Here is an 18,439-nt window from a genome sequence, read left to right on the forward strand (position 1 = left end):
CGAAATGCTTATATCATTCTCATAATAAAAGCTTTCCTGAGAGAAGAACAGTTTATCGACTTTGAAACGGCTTTACAGCATCGAGTGATGACTGCTGCCCTCGTTGTTTTATTTGAGCTGTGTGTGCGTGCGTGTATGTGCGCGCGCGCGTGTGCACGTGTGTGAAAAAGTAACGTTATCTGAAAAAAGAAACGAAAAAAAGGGGGTCTGTATTTACTTATTTTGCATAACCTATTTGTAAATTATTATTATTATTATTATTATTATTATTATTTTTATTTATTTTTTTGGGTGAAATTCGATAAATGCACTTAATTTATTCTGATTATTTCGAAATGCTTATAATATCATTCTCATAATAAGAGCTTTCCTGAGAGAAGAACAGTTTATCTGCAATTGCAACCTGGCGTTGTTTACGTTGTATTATATATTGAATAAATATTGTTGACCCTACTGTAAATTGTAAATGTGGTCATGGAATTATTATTATTAGTTAGTCTGGCTGGCATAATGTCCAATTTACTATTAGGCTACTGTACATTAAAATTCAGATTTCAAATGGAAGGTTATAAATGTTCATAATTAAAAGGTTATAAATGTCCCTTTATGCCTAGCACGAATTGTGACGTTGTTTATTAGGACATAAGTTTAAAATGCATATTAACTACATGTAATCGTATTAATATAATATTCAAGTATTGTGTTTTAAATGACTGAAAAAGCTGAAAATTATTTACTTTTACTGCTGAAAAGCCTATGTGTCTAATTTCAAGCTTACACAGGATGACAGGTGTTCAACAAAACTTATATTTTTCTTGTTTTTAAGACAAGCTTTAACCATGAGAAATATTTACTGACGTAATTATTATTATTAACAATTTTAAGTAGCCTATTATTATTATTTCTTCCCCCAGATACATTTAAACACAAATTGGGACAGACATAGTTGTCACACACCTTCTTCTGAATTTCTCGGAATAAGTCAAAGTTTTGTCAAACAGTGGGCTCCTTCTCTGTTGTGAGGTCAGGGATCTTCCGCTGAAGCCCAGGGGTGGGGAAAGCCAAAAGTGGGCAGGCTTGGGATTGTTCGGGAATCTACAACTAACTTTCTCTCGAGGAAAGGCCTTATTTCATCAGACGCCGTTAACTGTGGAGGTCTGAAGAAGAAGAACGGGTCAGAAATGAGAGGAGTCCTGCTCGTCCTCGCGTGTTTGTTTGCGACATTTTCTCCGCTTGACTGTAATCAGCAGGGCTCGATCCCCGAGGGTAAGGCTCAACTTCAGCTCATCACAGATCAGTTAAACACACCGCTTCTGCACACGATAACTGACCTCTCTACTGCAGTTTCAGGTTGATTGTTAAGGGTCGTTGCAAACCTGACATGCTATGAAACGTTAGCGAGACTCAGCGCTGACGTGGACCCACACAGATATGATATCATATTGTAGTAAAAGAGTTTTCTTTTTTTAATTATTATTTTTTCTTTTGCGTATGGATTAGCATTTGTATAACCACAGTATATAACAAATACCATGGTTAAACTATGATTAGTGCAGCAAAACCATTAGTAATGTGTGGATATACCATGGTTTATACCAGTTTTTATTTATTTTGTTTATTTTTTTGTACTAAAACTATGGTGATAAATTACAGCAAATTAAAAAAAAAAAAGTTATTACATTTCTCTAACTGTTAATAAAAGTAACAGAAAAGCGAAATGTGAGTTCAACAAAACATTTTGTTACATTGTAGCTACACGCTGGTTTTCTCCTCGACGGATATTTTGTGAAGTAACGGACGCTGGAAGACTGCGCTGCAAGAAAGATCTGACAGACTGACAGAAAACGCCTAAAGAAGTATCACTCTTTTCCGGCAGAATTAGCTTCCTTGCGCCAGGTTTTAGTAGTGTGTAAGAGTAAGCGAATATCCCAGCTGTGCCTTGAGTTCCTGTGTGATCCTCAGAAGAAGAGCAGTGATGTGGGAGACCCATGAGGATGTGCTCGTGCAGCACGTACACACACGAGCTGACCAACACTGCTGTGTGTGTGTGTGTGTGTGTGTGTCTCAGGAGATCTTCTGGTGCTGACTGTGGCCACGCAGGAGACCGATGGCTTCAGACGCTTCCTGAGATCTGCCAAACACTTCAACTACAGCATCAAGGTGAAGCACTTCATCAGCAGCTACTGTGTGAAATAGTCATGAATAAATACAATATCTAGTAATGGGCAGTTCAACATTGAGCTTATTAATAAAGTGCAATGTTTTGTATCTATACATCACAAAATCTCATCTAAACACGTTTACTCTGAGGTTTTTTTTTTTGTGCGTGCAGTAAAAGATAAATCATTTTAATTTTTTAAGTGCTGACACAGAAGGACCCAAGTGGCACGTTGATAGTGTTTTTATTTATTTTTTAATAATTTTTGTAATCAATTATCTTAGTCTAAATGATTAAAATCGTTCAGTTTACTGTTGCTTTAATGACTAATCCTGGGGAATTAAATATGTAATTATTCATATGCCTGTAAATATGTCACAGCAAGAAAAGATTAATCTTTTTCACTTGGCTTTTGCTCTGTCTGTCAATGGTTATTCATTTATTCAACTAAATGGTCAAAATACAAGTGTAAATATAATAATAAATTTAGTATTTTAATTTCCTGTTATTACACCTTAGTTAATGCATCATCGTCCTGTATACTAAACTTGCCAAAACGGTAATTCTCAACATTGCAATACATCATATCATAAAGCATAAATCATTACCACTGTACCTTTCATTTATTCTGATGAATATAAATATATTGTATGTCTAGTATTGACCTGTCACATGCAGCAGATATTACCATGATGTATGCTTAAAAACCAAAAACTAGGCTTACTTTTAGCAACAAAAATGTTATTTCTAATGTTTTTTTGCTTCTTCTTCTTGAATTCAGGGTTAACTACGACCTTGACATTTTTGTTAGCTGCACCCTATATAACACAGTTGATGGTCTGTAATCCGCAGACTGCTGCCTGACATTCGTCTGCTGTTTTTTAGGTTCTCGGAGGGGGTGAAACATGGACAGGTGGAGATTACATGTCTCCTCCGGGTGGAGGGCAGAAGGTGCGCCTGCTGAAGTCTGCTCTGGAGGACATACAGGAGGAGAACAGAGTCATTCTTTTTGTGGACAGGTGCTTATGTCCATCATATGCCGATTCGTCTGGACTGTCTCAGCGATCAGTGTTGATCATTGACAGTAACGAGTGTTTATGCTCTGGCTTTCCACAGCTATGACGTGATCTTTTCTTCTGGTCCGAAAGAGCTGCTGAAGAAGTTTCAGCAGGCCAAGCACAGAGTTGTGTTTTCTGCCGAGACGCTCATCTGGCCGGACCGTCACCTGGAAGACAAGCATCCTCATGTCAGAGAAGGGAAGAGGTTCCTCGGGGCAGGAGGCATGTATTCCTCTCTTCTTCTCTAACTGCTACTCAAGAGCTTTAGATGCACCATTAGTTTTGGATTCATGAATGTTACCAATCATTATTTACACTAATTTCACAAGACGTCAATATCCTTTTCTACAAACATTTTATTCAACTTTTTCAAAATGATTAATGCATCACTGTTTTTGCGTTTTTATTCAATATATGAAGGTGTGTAACCTGATTTGTTGTATATTCCATCATAATTGTACAATATTATAATATTTTTTACAGGCAATTTTGCTAGTTTTATTGTAAATGAAAAAAAAAAAAAATAGTTAAACACAATTACAGTCAATACAGAAGCCGACTCAGAAACTGGAGCTCTTAAAGAAAATGAAGAGACTTCATAATTATGATGCTGATGTGCGTACATCTCATAAATACAATCTTTCCAACGTGACTTGAATGCATCAGATATTTCACCACAAAATCCAAAGAGTAAATTAATAAATGTGATTTTGTTTAAATACAAAGAGGCTCTTTTTAGGGCCATTAAGATCACATTTTAGTATTGTTATACAACAGTAAAAAAAAAAAAACATAATACCGGTAATAATTATCCTGTTCAGTGTACTATCAAAAAATGTCTTTGAAAAACAATTACCATTAAAGCTTCTTATATACAATTATATTTGACTTTTCTGATTACAGTAGGAGCTATAATTAGGTTTTCATTTATTTCAAAAGCCCTATGATTATGAAATTATTAGTTTAATAGTTTTGGAGGGAAAGGTGCATGGAACAGATTGGAAGCAAATCATTGCATATATTATAGTCCCTATATCAAATCTCACTTAAGCTTATATATTCTAGTCTTTGTAGAGAGTTAACTTTACCAAGGAAGAACTGCTTTACTAAGACATTTGAGGCTTCTTCCTTTTTTAATTTCCTTTCTCACAATCTCTCAGAAAGTCCCAGAAACACTCATACTTATAGAGTGATGTCAGAAACTAACAAACAGATGTGAAATAATCTTTATTGTCTTTATTGCCATCGGTGGTCTCTGAAAATCTGCTCTCTTCCTTCTTTTCATGACTAATAATTAAAATACACGTTTAAATCATCCGATTGCACATCTAAACCAGATACTCACAGGTTTTGGGTCTATTTATAGGCTTTTACAATTATAACGCTACACGTTTTTTGTTTTTTTTAGGCTTCATTGGCTATGCACCTAACCTTAAAAAGATGCTTTCGGACTGGTCAGGTGCAGACAGTGACAGTGACCAGCTCTATTTCACCAGGATATATATCGACCCGGAGAAAAGAGTGAGTGTTTGAGTATAGTTTGTTGGGTGTAGTGTTGTTCCCTAAAACTTTATTGCACCATTTTTAAAGATATTTAGGCTTGTTTTCAGAATGCACATTCAAGTTCACAGTTTCAGAAATGATGCATATTAAATGTGTTTATGCTGCGTTTTGACGTTTCCTTCCCTGTCATTTCCTCTTTAGAAGTCTATAAATATAACTGTGGACAGCAAGTGCAGATTGTTCCAGAATCTCCACGGAGCTCTTGGTAAGTGTATAATTTTGTGTTCTGCTTTAGAAATAAAGCTGTTTTAGGAGGCTTCTGCAAAAATCTCACTAGCATTAGCTCTGTGAAGAAAAACGTCCTTTTTTATGGTCTCCAAAAGTGCAGCGTCAGTACAGTTCTTGCTCTTTGATACCTGCTGGGAAGTTTCCTCTTTCTGTAGCCTTTCAGTTTAATGAGGATTCGCTAATGCAATGCTTTGCTGAGGGTCTCAAAAGCTGATTGGTTTCATGTGGACCGGAGCTCGTATCTGAGCTCAAAGCTGTGCTCTGCTCGGCTGCCGGCTGTAGTTTTGACTCACTCCCAGATTGTGGGAGGAGAGCGACTTTCCCAGTTGCCTGTAATGGCACATTTCTGGAATGTCGGAGCTGACTGCGAGATGTGCCTGAGCACACGTACACCATCCCAGCTGGATACTACAGCCCAGGTGGAGCTGGAGCTTCAGTCCGTTTTGTTATCACAGCACATATATATATATATATTTATGTATGCTGCCATTTGTAAGAGATTAATAACTGTAAAGTAAACAAGGGTTTGTAGACTACTAGTTCATGTAAGTTCTCATTGTGTGGATCAGTAATTCAGTTTAAAGTGTCTGATTAAAATGACCTGAGAAACTATAGCCAGATTTTTATCTTTAGATTCACTTTGCAATTGATAACAAAATTGGCTATTTCCTGGTCTCAAAGTGTATTTCCATAAATAAATAATAAATGGTGTTGTTGTACTGTAACCATTCTGTACATTAAAGTACAGAGTGGTATTAATTGACCGCATTTACTTATTAAAGGATTAGGGTTAAGATTAGGGTTTGATTTATTATGGAATGATTTACAGTTATTTATGGAAGCCTGTTTCTGTCACTGAAAAAAAAAAAAGTTTATTGTGACTTTTTAAGACAGTTGACTTTTTTCACTGAATTGCATAAACTCACAATTGCAAGTAATAAAGTCAGAATTGCGAGATAAAAACGAACAATTCTGACTTTATTCTCACGATTCCGAGTTTAAATCTCAAAACCCTGACTGTGTTTCTTGCAGTTCTTTTTTTCTTGCAATTTCCTGTTTATATCTTGCAACTCTGATTTTATCAAATGCAATTGCAAGTTAAAAGTCATAATTTTGAGATATAAACTCACAACTCTGAGAAATAAAGTCAGAATTGCATTATATAAACTCGCAGTTGTGAGTAAAAGTCCAATTTGGGGGGGGGGGGGGGGGGGCAGGTTGATATGTTCTCACACAGTTCTGAATATAACTCTTAATTGCGTTTTATAAACTCAGTATTATGAGATAAATAAATACATTTTGAGAAAAAAGTCAGAATTTTGTTAGTATCTCGCAGTTCTGACATTATTTCTCAGAATTGCAACTTTATTTTTCCTTATGTCTTTATGTTAAAGTTTGTATCACGCAATTATGAAAATCTTTTTTTTTTTATTATTCTGTGACGGAAACCGGCTTCCATAGTTATTGCATCAGTAAGTATAGATAATGTGAAACAAAGCACTGTACAACAAAGTGATACAAACCCTGTAAATACATTGCATATTAATATTGATGCAGTAAGTACAACTTTTTGTAAGAAAGCAAGAAGAAGAACATTACGAAACATTACGCTGCAATGAATCCCCCATTCATCCTCTGTTAATATCACTTTTCCCAGTTCTTCATCATCTGAAAAGTTCACTGTTTCAGCTTCAAAAGGCTGTTTAAAAAGCCTCCTTTCTCTTTCTAGATCAGAAGTATCCATTACAGAGACCCAAGAGAGATTCTTTCAAACATTTATGGAGGAAATCCTTTATAAGTGGGCCAGTGGATACTTATGGCCATTTAACTGACCATATAACTACTGCACAATGATTCAAGCAGAATTCAGCCTCAGCACTGAATGATTATGTTTGTGTAATTTTAATCAGAATGCTAATGCTAATCATTTTTTAATCAAATGAACAGATGAGGTGGTGCTGAAGTTTGAAGATGGACGTGTGCGAGCCAGAAATGTGCTTTATGACACGCTGCCTGTTATTATTCATGGCAATGGACCCACCAAAGTAAAACCATTTACTGTTATGATCTAAATAACTGTAATGCGAAAGCTTTCTGCCTTCTTCAGTTGAATCATCTTCATGACATGCTGTTTCTTTCAGCTTCAGATAAACTACCTAGGGAACTATATCCCAAATCTTTGGACGTTTGAGACTGGCTGCACAATTTGTAATGAGAATCTGCGACCGCTTTCTGGACTCCAGGTGGGCCTTACGTTTACTAGTATTATTATTATTATTATTTATTTTTTCTGCATGTTATGCAAGGGACTCCATACAATTTCATTATTAAATATTGTTATGAAAATAGATATAAAAAAAGAAATAAATCATTATATGTAAATTAACAAAAGTCTAATAGATGCCCATTTTTCACTGTCATAAGCATTCATAGACACTTCTATAAGTAGCGAAAACATATACATTTCAACTGAAATGAAGCTTTAGGTGAATTATTGTTTGGTTCATGAATTGTTTGTCTTTATGGTCTGCAGGAGAGTGAATATCCCGTGGTGGTCATCGGGATCTTCATCCAGCAGCCCACACCCTTTGTCACTGTGTTCTTTGAGCGCTTACTTAACCTCAAATACCCCAAAAACCGGATCCAATTATTCATCTATAATCAGGTAAAATTTTATGTTCAGATTTATAACTCTATGCATTTTTTAACAGTTAAGCAGTAACACTTTATAATAGCTATGTTTTCATTTGAAGTTACACATTAAGGCCTTTTCACACTGAACGTGGTGCGATGACGTCACAAAAAAACGGCAACAAAAATCTAAGGTTTTTTTTCGTCCTGACTGATGATTTTTTTTTTTCATCACTCTACGGTGAAATGGGCCGTCCAATGAGATTTGAGCTTAGATCACATGCCCAGAGCAGCTGATGTTGGTCTAAAGGGCGAGAAGTGTGGCGCTGTCTCGAAAACCAGTGTAAACAAACACCAAAGAAGAGTATCCTGCAAGAGATTATCTTTGGTATCCGAAAACAAATTAATTTCTCTTAAATATCAAATGTCCTAAATATCATTTTTAAGTTTATGTGATCTGGCGAGCACTGTCTGTTTTCTTCCATGTGCGCGAGTGTTATGAGTCCAAGCACGTTCAATCTCAACATCTAACATATTTAAAAAAAAATTTAGTGAAACATTTTTCTACACATTAAATATGAGAGCAAATAGACATATGATTATGACGATATATTTACTGTATGCTTTGTATATTCTTGTAAGCATTATAGATAGTTTGGTTATGCTGTATATTGAGCAGTGGATGATGTGAAATCCATATAGAAAATAGATATCTGAGGAAAATTGCGTTGTTGCTCAGCGTCACCAAGTGTGCAGGCGAGAATACAATCATTTCACGCTCGATGTGAAAACACTAGGGCTGTGAATCTTTGGGTAGATAGCAATTACTTTCGATTCACGATTCATAGATTTTCGATTCGATACAAGAACGATTTTTATGATTTTAGAAAGATTAAATTTTATTTGATTCGATTATAACAATTTGATTCTGCATTCTTTAAGTGCATTCACAGGATTGATTCTTTGCTTAGGTAATGCTTAGGGGGCAAATTACTCTAATTACTACTAATTTCTATTAGCCTTTATGTTTAGAGAAGCACAGGTTAGAGGGGAAAAATACTTTTGTCCATCGTTAGATGCTAGTTTAATGATGCTATGGCATGACATGTCAAATGTGAACATGTATTTAAGCCAAGATTTTAAAAATGAGCTTTGAAAGTAATATGCATAGGCTAACATTTTTTCACACCAGAGGCATAGACATCATTTTAGAACTGACAGAAATGAAAAATACAATAATTTTGTGTATGTATTATTATTATAATAATTATTATTATTATTTACAAGGAATTATTTTCTTATCTATTACTTTACATTTGCTGTTAGAAATCAATCAATCATTTGTAATCTGTAATTTTTCCTAATGGCAAATTTATGATTGTTTTATATACTACAAACAATTATAAAAATGGTACCAAAACTTTCATGCATCTGATTGTCAGATAAACCTTGTGCTCTTTTTTCAAGGTTGTTGTTAATGATGTGGTTATTTTACCAGTTTCCTTGGAACATTCGGTTCACCACTATTGTTAAAACACATTTATCATTCAATGGAGCTGTGCGTATGCTTTAGACTCTTACATTTCTGCTCCGTCCATGCAATAAATACGCAGCTTTCGACTGCTCAGGTAACGCCGTCAGTAAGATGCCAAGAGCGAATGAAAAGATACAGAAAAGTAAAGCTACTTCACTTTGGCATTACTGATCAAAAGTCCTAAGAAGAGATCACACATTATCTGCTCAGAAAATGTGTCAGTGAGACAATCCTGTGACAGTCATGAGCACTAAACAGTGGAGCGCGTGAAGGAGAGATGCGAGGCACAAACACTGTTTAAGATCTCCATTAATTTGTGCGTGTAGTAATTTACTGTGTATATATTTTGAAAGCATTGCATTGCTATAAAAATCTTGATTCATTCGACTCTTAGCGTTTTAAATCGATTACTGTCTGAAATCGCAATTCACGATTCAAAAATCATGTTTAAAGATCACTTCATTGAATCTTCAGGGTTTGTAATCGATGCAGAAAACGAGTTAATCGTTACACCCCTAGAAAGCACCGTTCGTCTGCGATTTGCATCGTTTTTTTCGTATCGCTTTTTAGCATCGCGCTCAGTATGAAACAGCCTTTAAAATTCCCAATTGTCCTTATTGGAGTTTATTTTTAAAGGCACAATGAGGTAATTATATATAAAATGAGCATTACATGTACCTTAGAGTTATGTGAATCAGGAAATTGATACGACTGTCTTGTTCTGTTTAATACATTGTGCCTGACTGTTGAGTATCATATGATATTCCTTTCATAAATTGAGTCTTTATTGTTAAAGGCGTATCAGATCAGATTGAATGTCATTAAACACCAGTTTTTCACATGAACCTTTTGTTTATTAATGAATCGGGTTGCCTACGTTGTTCGTTATTGTCGTTCTTCATAGATGTTTTTGTATGTTGAATACATATAATGAGGGACAATACTTTAGATTGATATCTTTTGCAGGAATCACACCACGAACCCCACGTACGCACGTTTCTAGAGGATCACGAGTCCGAATACCAGGGAGTGAAGCTGATTGGACCAGAGGAGGATATAGATCCTGTGACCTCACGTAACATCGGCTTGTAAGTGGGCTTTTCAATATTTATTTTTTATTAAAGTATTCAATAATGACCATATCAAACAGCATATAGTTTGTCATTGCACACACTAAGCTCCTCTGTGCTTTGAATATTCCATTGATCTCTTTTTTTCTATTTCTATTTCTGCAGCGATATGTGTCGAGATAACATTGACTGTGAATACTTCTTCAGCATAGACGTGGATGTGGTTTTAAAGAATGAAGACGCACTTCGAATCCTTATTGAGCTCAATAAGTAAGTGAAGAAGTAAGACTTGAAGTGTAGAATGAACTTGACCAATGAAGGCAATCATGTTTTCTTTGCTGAGTTTATGTTCTCTATTGAAATATAGCAATGTAACTGGTGCCTTTAAAGGAATATTACAGATACTTAACAAGTGCATGCACAAATACTACAGGTACAGTAATGCACTTAAAATGAAAACTGGTGGGTCACATTAAAAGTATAAATATGAATGTGTTTTATTACATGGCTTACATGAATTATACTACTTTCTAATGAAATTTCTGCATCATTACTGCAGTTGTCAGTGTCACATGATCCTCAAAAATCATTCTTATCATGGTAAACATTAGTTATTAGTATTAATGTTGAAAACGGTTTTATAAATATATTTATTTGTGTAAATTAATTGTATAATTGTAATTGCATAATGTGACTTTCAAAAGCTGGAATTTATTTGTTAGAATATGTAAACTCAATATTCTAACTAATTGCAAAAGCTGAATAATTAATAAATGTCTACTTAATAATCAGTGAAATAATCGATGATGATTAATCTTTCTAATAAACGTTACATTAATTGATTATCAAAATAATATTTTGTTGCATCTCTAATTGGAATTTATTTTTGTTTTTCATAGGCCTTTCATTGCACCAATGATGACCAAACCCGGGCGTCTGTGGACAAACTTCTGGGGCGCTCTCAGTGCGGATGGGTACTACGCCAGATCAGAGGACTACGTGGACATAGTTCAAGGACACCGCGTGTAAGATGGTGTTTAGTTCATTTCATTTGTTCTGTGATATGATTGGGAATCCACAGAGATACACTGCCAGTCAAAAGTTGTTTTACAATATATATATATATTTTTTTGGAAGAATTCTCTTCTGCTCACCAAGCCTGCATTTATGCACAGCAAAACATTAATAATGTGAAATATATTATTACTATTTAAAACAACTGGTTTCTAATTTAATATATTTAAAAATGTAATTTACTCCTGTGAGTCAAAGCTGTATTTTCAGCATCATTATTCCAGTCCTCAGTGTCACATGATCCTTCAGACATCATTCTAATAGGCTGATTTGCTGCTCAAGCAATTTTTTTTATTACTAATATTATCAATGTTTAAAAAAGTTGAGTACATTTTTTCAGGATTCTTTGATGAATAGAAAGATCCAAAGATCAGCATTTATCGGAAATAAAACGATTTTGTAACAGTATACACTATTTTCAAAAGCTATTTTTTTGGGGGGATGCTTAATTTAGCATCCATGCTAAATTAATTTAGCATGGATGCTTTGAATTGATCAATAGAGCCCGACTGATAAGGGTTTTTGGGGGCTAATGCCGATACCGATATTATGGAGTAAAAAAAAAAAAACTAATACCGATATGTCAGCTGATATTCTTTATGTGTAAGCTACATTTTAGTAAAGTATAGTCAAAAGTTTGGACACTTCCCAAGCGTTTGTCCAAACTTTTGACTGGTATTGTATATATAATACAGTATATAGCCTACGTAAACATAATATAAACACAATCTTTTGCAATGTTAACTCAAATGTGGTGATCAAACACTGATGTGACAAATATAGACCTATGTAGTGGAGGCAGGCTATTTAACAATAAACTTTATTATTCAAAATGAGTGACATCAGTGCACTCAACAGTAAACTTCACTTCACTTATTATAAATAACTTAACACAAATAGAACTAAATGTATATAACTTGAGTTAAGAAATCAAAAAAGGTTACTGTGTAAGGCAAGCAAGCTACTGCCAAACCAACAGGGGCATTTTCCAAATGTAAACACCAAAAATGAATAAATAATAATAATGAATAATATATTTTTTTTTTTTTCACAAACTCTGTATTGTGTATTTTCTGGTTATCTAATGAACATGCAGAAAATGGGTATTTAAATCGTCTTTTTGCAGTTTTAATATTCACAGACACAGTCTATATTGATATATTTACTGGCCTGTTTTTTTTTTTTTTATTCATCAAAAATAAGACAAATTTTACGAAATTAGCGTTTATGTCCATCTTTATGACTGGATTCCGCTATTCCATCCATGTTTTCTGCATCGGTGAAATCATAGGGCCCTACTAATGTAGCAAACGAATATGATAAGCTCATTGTGAGAGTAAAAAAAAAAAAACGTAGCGTTGAATCACAACTCAAATGGACTCAAGCCACCACAACACCACCGTCTACTGAACTGCTGAAAGATACTAACTTTTCAATCTGCTACGTTACTGACTGTGTACTGACACACTATGCTGACACCATGTCTGTACTGCAACAGGACGCGACAAAATGACCACTGAAAATCATTTGAACTTCTGTCAGCACATCATGAATAGAACAAGGCATCGGTTTACTGAATCCGGTGTAGACAACATCACTTATCATACATGATTAAAATGGGTTCTATTCTACACCAGCCACTAGCGACGCGACAAAATACAATATAATTCTAATTTGCTGCGCGATGTGAAGGATGTGATAAGCATGAGTTCAGCTCAGATGTGCAGATCAACTCTATTCTCTAACGTCACTGAATCTGCTGTTAAAATGAGCCATCCATTCATCATACCATCATAAAAAACTACGAATTAGGATAATTGTAATAATTGTAATGTGATGATCAAATATAGGCAGCGGACTTGGGTGAAGATTTGTATCCCTACACTACACTGACCTGGGTCGCCAGTAGCAAACAATGCAGCACGCTCTGCTGGACAAACTAAGTGATTACACATGAAACATTTAATTTGCATTATAGGTTCTGTAAAATAGGATAATAATATCAGCATCATATTTGCTGATACAGATTTATCGGCGACAGGCTCATATCGGCCGATAATATCGGCTAAACGAAATATCAGTCGGGCTTAATAAATACACACACACACACACACACACACACACACACACATATATATATATATATATATATATATAATGTTACAAAAGATTTCTATTTCAGATAAATGCTGTTCTTCTGAACTTTCTATTCATCAAAGAAACCTAAAAAATATATATATACTCTGCTGTTTAAAATAGTAATCATATAAAATAATAATGATATTTTGTTTCTTGGGGAGCTAACTTAATATATTAAAATAGAAAACAGTTATTTCAAATAGTAAAAGTATTTCAGAATGTACTGTTTTTTTTGCTGTACTTTGGAACAAATAAATGCAGGCTTGGTTAACAGAAGAGGAAAAAACATTACGGTGGTCTAGAACGATTAGTATATATATTACTGCTCAGAAAATATGAAGCAGTTTTTGAAATGCATCAAACCGGGGCGGATGGCAAACGTGACGCTTCTCTTCCACAGGGGTTTGTGGAATGTGCCATACGTCTCTCACATATTCCTGATAAAAGCTGATGCATTGAGGACTGACCTCAAAGATCCTGACCTGTTTGAATCCTCGACGCTAGATCCGGATATGGCCTTCTGCTCCAGAGTTCGGAACAAGGTCAGACATTAAACTCAAGAAATAAACAATATATCTTACATCCTGTAAGTATGTATTGCTGATTGATATCTATAAATTTCGTTCCTAGGGTGTTTTCATGTTTGTAACAAATATGCACACCTACGGTCGAGTTTTATCGACTGAAAATTACCAGACAAACCATTTGCACAATGATCTCTGGCAGATCTTTGAAAATCCCGTGGTAAGATAAAATCCCATCATTTCATTGAATATTATACAAGACATCCTTGCTTTGTTGTTAGTTGAATCTTAATGTTCTTCTCTAATGTTTTCTCTGCAACAGGAATGGGAGGAAAGATACATTCATGAGAATTATTCCAAAGTTTTGAAAGAAGCTTTCATAGAAACGGTGAGTTCTCAAACAAGGCATTGGATCAGAGGCGTCATACACGTGCCCCCCTCAGATTTTTGAGCAAAGTGGATTTTGAATGCAGCTTAATAGCCGAATAATATTTTTATGTTTGATACAATCACACAGGCGTGATTAGAACAGCTGCTAAATACAAATCTGCTTTCGCTGCGAGAGACAGACGCGTTTTTACAGTGTTGCGCATTATAACCAATCACACACTATTCTGTTGAGCTTATGAATGCAAGGACCAATCAGAGACGTTCAGATGAGTCAAAAACCTGACTGAATTCTCTGTGTAATTCTCTCATCAGAAACAACAAAATGCAGATGTTCGAATGTAAGTAGATATTCATTTCACAGTGTAAACAGCTTCAGTGATTATAACGAGAGTTTTATAATGAGAGCGCTTGAAATATTCTTTGGTAATGGAAATGTTTTTTGCTTTCTTTCTCTAGTAAATAACAATGTTTTTATCAAATTCACATTAAATGCATAGTCAGTTGTATTAAAAATACGGGTTTTTATGCATAGCTAATAGATTACAGTATTAGGCTACTTTGCCCATCGCCCATTATAGATCAACTAACATAATCTACAAAGGTGCTAAATACATTTACTTTTAAATATTTGAGAATCGAGAGAATCGATATTTTGAATAAAAAAGGAGCAAAAAATACATAAAAAGTAAGCCTATATCACTTCTGCTGTGTCACATGACAAGCATGATGAGCCTCACCAAAGCATTGGGTGCCATAACAGCAGTATTTTCGAAAGATTACAGTTTTTAATATTACATAATACTTTTAAAGTGTTACAAAACATTTTTATTTTAAACTTGTATGTTCTATTCACCAAATAAACATAGTTTCCACAAAATATTGAGTAGCATAACTGTTTTCAACACGTGTCACATGATTTCTGAAGATCATGTGACACTGAAGACTGGAGGAACTTTTTAAAATTACATTTATTAAACAGTTATTTAATATTTGAATATGGTTTCACAATATTGCTGTATTTTACTGTACTTCTGATGTTATTTTATTTTTCAATGGTGAGCATCAGGAAAAACATATTTTGGTGAAGTCATTCTGCGTGTGTGCTCTTCTGTGTGTAGCCGTGTCCTGATGTGTACTGGTTCCCTGTGTTCACTGATGTGGCCTGCAAACATCTCATTGAAGAGATGGAGCACTTTGGCCAGTGGTCAGGAGGAGGAAATGTGGTATGTTGATGTGTCCCTGTGTCATCCCCATGCTATTTACCTTACTTTATGATTTATGTAAGCATAATTATGATTTATTTTGCTTTTAGGACACTAGGATCCAAGGTGGATATGAAAATGTCCCAACTATTGATATCCACATGAATCAGGTGGGCTACGAAAAAGAGTGGCACAAGTTCCTGTTGGATTATGTAGCGCCGGTCACTGAGCAAATGTATCCAGGATACTACACAAGGGTAAGACTTGCTCTGTTACTTTTGTTACTGTTTTATCGATCGAATAAATGCAGCCTTGGTGAGCAGAAGACACTTTCAGAAAACTAAAAAATAAATCTTATTTTAATTAGATTAACTTTTGACTAGTAGTGTAAAAAGGAAGACATTCCTGACTGGGTGATGTTTGCATGTCAACATGAAGCAGCATTCACAGTCTATTTCATGAATATTTCATAAAGATATGATGAGATGTAATATTTTTATTCTCGTGGTCTTGAAACATGGGCATTGTAATATGTACCGGAGTGGAGGTGTTTTCCTTGAATGATGACTCTGCATCTGTGTGTGTGTGTGTGTGTGTCCCGCAGGCTCAGTTTGATCTGGCGTTTGTAGTCAGATATAAACCTGATGAACAACCCGCACTGAGACCACATCATGACGCCTCTACTTTCACCATCAATATAGCGCTCAATCAAGTGGGCATTGACTATCAGGTGAGTGAAAATACTTCACTGCACACCGTTATCTTTTTGTTAAATGCTTGTTTGTTACACTAAAAAAAAAAGTTCAACGACTGTGTCTTATTTAAAGTGCATTTTTATATTGTTCTAATCAAAAACCTTGTTTTCCTGGTTACCGTGAATCATGGTGTCGGATTAGTTTCTTGTCTAAAAGCAAATAACACTCCTCATAAACAATTAAAATAAATTTTGCTTACTATTTTGATAACATTATGCTATCGTTGTTGTGCAGAATGAGTGTAGAAATTATTACGGGTTTTATTTATTTATTTATTAACATTGATTTACAAAATTCACATGGTCTTTAGTTTTCTTAATTTTCTAAATTGTAATTATTTGCTTTTGGTTGATTTAATTATTTGAATTGTTGAAATACCTGAAACTGTTTTTCCAGCTTGCTTTGCATAGGACTTAAAGCTGGGGTAAAATAGTTGCTTTTTTGTTTGTTTTGGAGTATAATGAGAAATAAACTTGATAGTTTAATGTTATGTTTGGATTTAGAGACACTTCACTTACTTTTCTTAGGGCTGAGGATGTGTATATTAAGAGCAGAGCAGACTTATTAAACAGTTCAATCATATAATTCACTGAAGTGACCGAAAATGGAAATATTATATATATAGATTGGCTGTAACAAATTCAAGTATTTAAGTTGGCTAAAGTATAATTAGTAGTATAAAGAACCTAATCTACAGCAATATAAATACATGGTTTCTTCATATCTTGAATCTAAGGCATGCAAACTATTGTTTGGTGAAGTGTAAATGTTGTAAGACAGCAGCATGTCTTGACCTGCAGCGCTCCTGAAAGCATGAGATGTGGAGATACAGAAACTGGAAGGCCTTTCTGTTCTTCTTTGCATCCCAATTCTCTCCAATATGTGTCTGTTATTGTGAAGCGGTTTGACAGAGCAAGAGCCGTCAGTGTTAACGCTCAGTGATCTTGTGTTCAGGGCGGTGGCTGCCGGTTCCTCAGGTACGACTGCTCCATCAGAGCTCCCCGGAGAGGCTGGGCGCTCATGCACCCCGGACGCCTCACTCACTACCACGAGGGTCTGCCCACCGTACAGGGCGTACGATACATCGTGGTCTCATTTGTGGACCCTTGAACTACTTTTGATTGGAAACTTGGGTTTGCTTTGAATTCAGGAGACTCTAGAATAATCAAATCATGTTGACACAGTGCCTTACGTTGTGAATAATATGCCAGTGTGTATATACTTCCCATGTTTTATGTTAGGTAAAGGCATCTTTTGATAACGATCAGTGAATGTTGAAAGCAGTGACTTCTGCGCAGTGACATTTACTCATTTATTTATTGTCATATATTGACGGGATTATTCCATAAAATTACGTGGATTTTGAAAATCTTATCTGTCTTTGCTTTGACATTCACAGTTGTTTTCTGATGCCCTTCAAGCGACTGATGCTGCGTTTGAAAACAGTCTGTTTGGTCTGTTTTTCTCTCTGCATAATGTTGCTTCTTTAGAGATGTATGTCCTTGTTTTGTTATGGATAAGAAATGTCATGGATTTTGGAAGAAAACAATAAAGAAAAAAAAAATGATGGTTGATGGTATGTAATTACATCATCAAAAAAGTCTGTCAATTTTGTACCTATATGATTTTCACAAAAGAATCAATAGTAGCCTAACTTGTGTTTTGTGTCTGCATTTTGATTGCATTTTTAAAGCAGAGTTCTGTCATTTATCATCTCAAAATATGTTTTTGTTATGAAAGCTCTGTTATGAAACCAAATCCCCTCATAATCCATACATTTAAAATTTAGAAAATAATTAAAGTAGCATAACAATGTGTACAAGCTTTTGGCAAAAAATCAGGCCTTGGTACGTCTAAAGTTTAATTGGTTAAGAACAATGGGTCTAAATTAGGATATTTAAAATATTTATGCGTGTTATTTTAGAAAATGTATACCTATATGTAAGTAGTCACGTGTTTAGCTGACTTTTCTCTTCACAGTTGGTTAAATTAATACAAATTATTAATATTAATTGTAAATATTAAAATGCAAGAATGCATGATGTGGATTTATGTTTGTAGGCTTTTTTTTTAACAAACACAGAATAAAAACCATTGCGTTGCGCGCCCCCGC

At 34.9% G+C, this 18,439-nt stretch overlaps 1 protein-coding gene across 2 annotated transcripts; it reads left to right on the forward strand.

Moving 5' to 3' along the window:
- The first annotated feature begins 1,038 nt into the window (after positions 1-1,038).
- Positions 1,039-17,896, forward strand: LOC127964026 (procollagen-lysine,2-oxoglutarate 5-dioxygenase 1). 2 transcript variants are annotated; one of them, XR_008154982.1, is made up of 19 exons: positions 1,039-1,266; positions 2,069-2,160; positions 3,044-3,177; positions 3,275-3,438; positions 4,625-4,737; positions 4,921-4,984; positions 6,955-7,052; positions 7,149-7,250; positions 7,541-7,672; positions 10,139-10,260; positions 10,408-10,512; positions 11,142-11,267; positions 13,856-13,997; positions 14,086-14,199; positions 14,302-14,367; positions 14,682-14,707; positions 15,488-15,592; positions 15,682-15,828; positions 16,176-16,301. XR_008154982.1 is itself a non-coding variant. In XM_052564164.1 (19 exons), exons 1-19 carry the CDS (start codon positions 1,182-1,184, stop codon positions 17,434-17,436), a joined length of 2,193 nt encoding a protein of 730 aa, XP_052420124.1. In that variant the 5' UTR covers positions 1,042-1,181; the 3' UTR covers positions 17,437-17,896. The 2 variants fall into 2 exon arrangements, 1 of the variants encoding a protein (XP_052420124.1); XM_052564164.1 differs by lacking the exon at positions 14,682-14,707 and adding an exon at positions 17,281-17,896 and having other exon boundaries at positions 1,042-1,266.
- Positions 17,897-18,439: the final 543 nt, after the last annotated feature.

This window comes from Carassius gibelio, chromosome B8 (assembly GCF_023724105.1).
Source record: "Carassius gibelio isolate Cgi1373 ecotype wild population from Czech Republic chromosome B8, carGib1.2-hapl.c, whole genome shotgun sequence".
NCBI classification, from domain to species: domain Eukaryota; kingdom Metazoa; phylum Chordata; class Actinopteri; order Cypriniformes; family Cyprinidae; genus Carassius; species Carassius gibelio.

Excerpts from the sequence above, each read along its gene's own strand:
- LOC127964026 (XM_052564164.1), top strand. The coding sequence starts at position 1,182 with ATGAGAGGAGTCCTGCTCGTCCTCGCGTGTTTGTTTGCGACATTTTCT. Across the intron at positions 4,985-6,954 it reads GAATCTCCACGGAGCTCTTG|ATGAGGTGGTGCTGAAGTTT; the intron begins GTAAGTGTATAA and ends TCAAATGAACAG. Across the intron at positions 16,302-17,280 it reads AAGTGGGCATTGACTATCAG|GGCGGTGGCTGCCGGTTCCT; the intron begins GTGAGTGAAAAT and ends TCTTGTGTTCAG.